The sequence below is a fragment of the Aegilops tauschii genome, chromosome 6 (genome assembly GCF_002575655.3).
Source record: "Aegilops tauschii subsp. strangulata cultivar AL8/78 chromosome 6, Aet v6.0, whole genome shotgun sequence".
Taxonomy (NCBI): Eukaryota; Viridiplantae; Streptophyta; class Magnoliopsida; order Poales; family Poaceae; genus Aegilops; species Aegilops tauschii.
The window spans coordinates 40899323-40906468 of record NC_053040.3 but is presented as its reverse complement, the minus strand read 5'-3'; the positions used below and the strand labels follow the sequence as shown (position 1 = coordinate 40906468).

Here is a 7146-nt window from a genome sequence, read left to right as displayed (position 1 = left end):
AAAAAACCGACGAAACTGGGAGGTGGGATCGTTACTGCGGGGGAATTGGGAGGTGGGAGGGAGGACGAAAAAAACAGGAGAGGTGGGACGAAAATTAACCGTGGAACGGAGATTACCAACTGAGACATTAGGAGTAGAGACTATTCACAATTAACTACAAGGAGATTGAAGAAGGAATACATGCATTAATTCATTTTATCAAAACATAAACCTACACAAATCATATGGAGAGCAATTGTACTAGAGGCCTGCCAGTTTAACGCAAAGGGCGGCTTGCTTCCCCATCGCTCATTAGAGGGGAACCACTGCCTGATGCTTCAGCTGGAGGGGAAGGGTCCCTACCCTGGACGAACCAAAGTTAGTTCTTGGGTAAGGGGACGACGGTGGCCGGCAAGAGGGCAAGACACCGGCTGTGTACGCGGTGATGCCTCGGCGGTGGCCTTCCTGGGACCCAAGCGGCGGCGGCCTCTCGTATTCTACATCTGCTCGATGATGGCGGACGTGTTGGCCGCCACCTCGTCGCCATCCGCGTAGCTGGCTACTTTCTCTGCGTGCATGGCGTGGCTACGCACGCGTCGGCATCGGATAGCGCGGTCGAAGGCCCTGGAGGCGTCGTCGACGGCGGTGATGATGCACGTGCCGCCGTGCTCCCCGCTGTGCCAGGATGGAGCAACTCGCCACTCCTCCGCGAGCTGGCTTCGAGCGGCGAGTTGTTGAACCACGCATCGGCTTGCGGTGGCAACTTCATCTGTTGGGCTAGGCGAGGGAGGTGAAGCAACGAGCTACCTTGCTCGTATCCGTCGGGCTCGGCGGGCCACTCAGCCGGCTTTTATGCCGGAGAACTGCTCTTCCAGCTCGTCGGATGCCATCGAAAGATTGGAGAAAATGGTGGAAGGAGGAGATGGAGAGAGGCGAAGTGGTGCGATTCTTGCCCGGCGTCTGCCCTTGTTTAAATAGAGGGCGGACGTGAGGAGCCTGCCCGACATTGTGTTTAATGCCAGCCCGCTCGTGAACGGACGTCTGGCCAGAGTAGATTTTTGGGCTTCCATGCAGGTTCAATAGAGGTGTTTAAATGCGGCGAGGAGGCGTGTTCAGCCGGGTATGCAGCAGGCGGCGCCCTCGGCCGGCGCGCCGCTTCAATGGCGGAGGCAGTGAGAGGTCGCATCCATCCTGAGCCGCCTACAATGTGGAGCGGCACGCTCTACGGCGGCATGAATGCGGGCAGCTGGACGACGGGTGGAAAGCATGAGCGGGCGGAGTGAGAGGTTTTTGGTGGGTCGGGGCGGTCAGAAGCGGGCGTGATAGTGATCCGGACTTCCGTAAACCTCCATGTTTCTCACCGGTTTGCGGAAAAAAACGTGTTCAAACCGTGTCGCGGACCGATACAGAATAGCGTTGGATGGCTTTCACGGTCCAACGGTTGCAGGAGGTTTGCGGGTCAGCGTTGGAGATGGCCTTAGAACAAGGTCTTTTATTGTAGCTCCAATGTTGTCTTTTAGGAAGATTATACAATTAGGAGGACTTATGCACTTTTCTCCTGCCCGGCGGCGCATCTGGCGTGGTTGGAGCTACAAGATGGAGCCTTTGACGATGTCGCGGTGTTAAAAAAAAGACCAACCCAAGGGCTAACCCTTGTTGGCATTTTTATAGGAGAAACTCCACGAGCTCCGCGTGTTCGAGCCAGGACTCGAACTTGGGTGGGCTCGCGGCAACCTTAGCTGCCCAACCAACGGGTCGACACCCCGTCCTCACGATGACGCAGTGTTAAGGGAGAAGAGCCGACCAGAGATGGGTTTGGGAGGTTTAAATCAGGTAAACATTTTTCCACAACAATATTACTATTAGCGACTATTTCAGCTCTCTACTTTCTCCATCCTCAAATTCACCGGTATTACAAAAATCAATATCTACTATCATTACTACGCTTTTATCATCATCTCTTCGCTGAACTAGTGCACATATATAAATTACCATTATATTTGATGTATTGGGGACACAAGAGACTCTGCCTTCAGTTCGCCCTCTCTGTGGTGCAACGATGTCTAGTAGTTCTCGGTCGTTAGATCGATCATCATTTTGAGTTACCGCTCTCCGGGTCAAAGTGGGGGAGGGGATGGGGCATAGGAAAGATGGGTTTCATTTGGATTCTACTAACAAAGCTTATCCAGCTCACTCCTGTGTTTGTGGTTTATGAATCTGATTGTAATTTTTTTTATGACAGGTCATGAATAGTAAGCAAAGAAATTAATAAAAAGGGATTCTGTTACAAATTATTCTTGCATTATCGGAGCTTGGGAGGTAAAAAAAATACCGATGTACACATGAACACTGCCTGATGCCTCAGGACCGAAAATGTTAGTTGTTAGAGCATCTACAACTGGACTTGACAAATCCGTCCCTCTATACGCATGCGGACTCGTTCGTGGATAATGACGGGTTGCATCTTTTAAGTTTTTCTTCGCACAACCGGACACCTTAGTTAGCAAACCTTAAATCCATACAAAACACATGCAATGTACGTAAACGATGCAACACACATCATCCGGTTATTACATCATGACATACCATCGAACTATCAAACTTTGGCATGTTCTACCTACATATTAGCTATGGAGAAGCTCATCCATGGTTGCCCTTGCCCTTCCCGGCGCCTTGCCATCTTTATCCCGGAAGTACCGGCCAAAGACGCCAATGGATCCAACCGGAGTTGAGTGATCCGTCGATGTCTTCCTTCTCAACTTTCGGGGGCAGTCCAGCCATGACACAGACCGCCCGGTTTTGCTCTCGGAGAACTTCCTCATATGTAGAGCGCGCGCCGCCGCATCTGCTGCCGCCATATCGACAGCGAGGCAAGCCTCGGGCTTATCCTCTTCTTCCAACGGCCCGGAGATGGGGAGGCTACCGGACCGCGAAGATCCTACCCCGGTAGATCGAGTGTCCTCTGCTTCGACACAATGGATTCGCACCGAAAAGATCCCCCGTCGGTCAGGCGCAGTCCTCCCAGGAGCGCCAAAGGGCAATGCGTACGGCCATAGCATCCTCCAACCCTCACTGGACGACACACCCTAGTCGACGGATCCAGACTACTTGAAGTCTGCTGGAGAAGGCCGGACGGGAGCTTGGGTGGCAAAGTGGAGTGGTTAGGTTTTGGTCTGGGAAGAGAACAGAGACAAATATATGTGTGGTTGAGGTGAGCCAGAGTAGACCGCCACTGATGTGGTCCCGAGCCACTCCATATTCGCACTAAATTTGGACTGAATACGAGGGATGCCAATCAGCCCCGAGCGTTTGAGGCAACCGTCTAGATCACTTTTTTTATTGGTCACTGACAGCGTAGGGTTGAGGCAGCCGACTGTAGATGCTCTTAGGAGGCCGCAGGGCGAACATGACAGGAAACAGTGACCTCTTTCTCTGCAAACGAGCCTGCGTACGTGCAACTTGTCCTGAGCACTATGCAGCATACGACTTGAGACACTCACAGATTCAGAGCCATGCCAAATAAAAATGCTGGAATAACCAGATATTCTCTTTCAAAGCACACTCTAAATAAGTCGAGAATTCAACAGAGGCAACCACCAAAATTTACTTGCATGACTCCAATATAACCAGAAACACGTTATAGTACAGTTGGCCAAAAAGGAACAGATCCCAACCCACAGAACAAGAGTAAAAAAGCACAAACAGGTCTTGAACAAGAAAAACGCCTCAGGGAGCCGCAAGCGTTCTTCTTATTCTCCGAGTGTCAAAATCAACCTCAAATAGATAAAGACATGTTCCCACGCAGTTCCAAGTGTCCAGGTGCCTCTGAAGGGAATACTGACCGCCGCAAACCCTAATCTCTGCTTTGCCTCAAAGGTATTACACGGAAGAGGCTATTCCCCTCCCAGCCAATCACATGAAGTCGAACTCGTCGGGGTCATCAAAAGATGCCCCCGGTCGGGCCACAAAGTCCTCCTCTCCTTTCTCTATATGGAGCTGCTTCTTTTTTGCTCCTGCAGATTTATGGCAAACATCAGCACAGAAGGCATATGATAGTAACAGCATTCCCATCATAGGGCTACATATTATGTTTGGCCAGAAACAGAAAGGGCCTAGATTAGGTCCAGGAATCTCACCTCCTTTCTTTTTGCCTGCTGCAGCTTCTTTCTCAGCTTTGATCTTCTCATTAGCAATTGCCGTGACGGAGGAGGATATTTCTTTCGCATCCGCACCTTTCAACGGTGTCATGGAAAGTCTCATGACATTCTTAAGTAGACCCATGTAGTGAAAGCTTTTCTGTATACATGAGCCAAGGATGTCAGTTTCTGAAGGAAAGGGAGTCCCAATACAAACCAAACAGAGAGCTCTGCAAAACGTTGAACAGACCTCATAGGGGCGAATTTTGTTTGCGATAAGCTCAGCATATTCCGCAAAGTCGCTCTCAGACTTCGGGATGAAAGTCTCTAGTGACTTTTCACTGCCGTCCTTCTTGGCAAAAAGCTCTGCTGTTGCCTTAAAGTCAGCTTCTTCCACTAGCCTGTAATAAGTAACGCATCAGAGTGAACAAACTGAATGGTAGGCACATCATACCAGAAGTCCACGGCAGGAAAAGAAATAGCAATACCTTTGTTGGCGAAGCTTCTCTGAAATAGGATCATCAAGAACATCATCGTCCACTACTTCAGTACTCGTTGAGGGCTGTTTGCCTTTTTTCACAGCAGCTTTAGCACTAGGTTTTGGAGCAGGCTTTTCTACAGGTTGTGGCTTAGGTTTCTGCATTGTATGTATTACAGAACCAGTGTTGAATCAATGACAATTCAATTAGTAGCACATATCCAAATAAAAGCTTACTACTGACAGCATAGCATAAACATGAAGTTTTGGTAATTAATTTGCACATCAGAACCAGTCATACACAAAAGAGCATATATGGTCACTGTTAAACAATTCACCAAACATATACTTGTTGAGGCAAAATGAATAGACCGCGCGAACAGACAGAACATAATGCAAGGACACAGCAGTTTGATTTGCTAGAGATTCATCTACATATTAAAGTGATATATTTGGAAATTCATGGCGACAATGAACACCAAGGATTACTTGGCGAATTTCCAGCACCAGTACAAAATCATTGGGGGTGGAATTAATGTTTGGCAAGTGGGCACATGCCACACATGTCCCTGATAACCCTCAGATTGGATGTTACTTTCTAGTTTCACATATTTTTTCTAGTTTCACATATTTGCAGTGTTAATAATGCCCAGAAATAAATGACAAATTCTGAAAATAACCAGGTGATTCCCTTTTTAAACTTTCCATAAAATGACGAGCTACAAAAATGTGGGCCAGGGGGAAAGGGGGGTTATGTGCACTAAAAAGTGTGCAAATCTTCCCAGTACCTCTTCCTCCTCTTCCCATGATTCTTTGACATCATCTTCATCCACATCTTCATCTTCCCAGTTACTTTTAAGAGGTTGAGCTTTCACAACAGGTGCGATTGGTTGAAAATCATCATTCTCTGTAAATACCAAAAAAAAAAATATTAAGTGTCAGAACAAACAAGCACCATAGATTCAATAAAAAAAAGTTACGATTTCAAGGCTTCCTACAACTTGTTCTGATAATGCACTAAAGCTGTCTTTAATAAAATGTTGCAAGCACCATCAGATACCACTCAACCTCCCAAAATAAATAAATTGTACAAACAGGAATTCGGCCAAATTCACCTGCAACATCGCATTAACCATCAAAATACTGTGTGTGCAATGATTTGGCTAACAAGTCCAAACTACACGGAACACATTTTGTAGCACAACTAAGAACAGCGCAGGCCATCGCAATAACACAACCTATCAATAGCTGTTCTAAGCAAGCATAGTTGCACATGCAAATTCAAATGTCTAGATTCTACGACGAAAATAAGAACCGCCCTAAATGCTCTACAGGTCTTCTAAATTACCGACCGATAAAAGCAGCACAAAATACTTCACCAAAGCGCGAAATCATTACATTGTACTAGTAGTACTGAAACAGAAACATGCAGAGGTCTAACTGATTAAGGGCGTGCCAGGGCTCAGAAAACAACACACAGCGTTCGCTTATGACTGATCCATGTACTCCACAGACCTTACAAACAAGTATATCGTATACAAATACCAAAAACCCAAATTCCTAGCGATTGCGCCCAGAATCCTAAACGCGCTGTGTTTTCAGCAGCAACGTGCCCCGATCTCACGCACAATCGCAGCGCCCAAAATTCGCGATTACCATCGCACGCAGGCGGCCCACTAGGCCCGCCAATCGCCCGACGGACTGGGCGCGCCGGCGAAACAACCGACGCCTAAGATTCGGCGGCTCGAGGGAGGTCCGTCGCAAAATCGAACTGCCCGCATCGGCTCCGGCGGACCGGAACCCACGCAGATCGGGAGGCGCGCGCCCGAGAGAGAGAGAGGAGGGAGGGAGGCGCTCACCCCAGTCCTCCATCGCGGGCGGAAGTCCTCGAGATCTGAAGCGGGTGGCGGTGGCGGCGGCGACGGGGCGGCGAACGGACGGGGCGGACGGGGGAGGGGTCTAGGGTTTCCGCGGCGAGGCGGCGGCGGCGGCTGGTGGCGGGGTAGGGGAGGGGAGGGGGCAGGAGGGTTCTGGAGGGGAAAGGATTGACGGGTCGGGCTCTGCCTAGCTGGCTCTGCGTGCTTGCCTGTTTGGGTCGCCTTCTCGGCCTGCGTGGCTCGTGGCTCGTGGCTCGTGCTGCGTTGGGGGAGGGGAGTGGCGGCTTTCGCACCGGGCGATGCGTAGCGTATATACGACGCGGGCGAGGAGACGAAACGGAACGGATGCGGTCACGAGGGACGTCTTTGGTTGCGGTAGTTATTTTTGCGTGCATTGTATGTCTCAACTGTGCCTGATTGAAAAAAAAAAATCACATTTGCATGTTGTTTGATTGCTTGTACATACTCTAGCCTGCCTAGGATGAAATGAAAGATATGCTGTTTGGTTGCCGAATATCCATTTCTGAGCCCAATCTCATTTGCACCCGTCAAGAGAAAATTCCAAAAAAAATACTTTTTCTTTTCCAAATAATCCTTTTTTTGCATGGCAGATAATTTGAAGCGTTAGGTGCGCTCTAAATTTCAGATCATTTGGTCATATGAGTAGCTTTTAGCA

The 7146-nt window shown here is 48.9% G+C and overlaps 1 protein-coding gene across 1 annotated transcript; it reads right to left on the bottom strand.

Annotated features, from left to right (window-relative positions):
• Nucleotides 1-3558: 3558 nt before the first annotated feature.
• LOC109752347 (uncharacterized) lies at nucleotides 3559-6752 on the bottom strand. The gene is made up of 6 exons (XM_020311236.4): nucleotides 6453-6752; nucleotides 5382-5500; nucleotides 4604-4752; nucleotides 4366-4516; nucleotides 4116-4275; nucleotides 3559-3992 (listed from the first exon to the last, which is right to left on the bottom strand). Exons 1-6 carry the CDS (start codon nucleotides 6463-6465, stop codon nucleotides 3892-3894), a joined length of 693 nt encoding a protein of 230 aa, XP_020166825.1. The 5' UTR covers nucleotides 6466-6752; the 3' UTR covers nucleotides 3559-3891.
• Nucleotides 6753-7146: the final 394 nt, after the last annotated feature.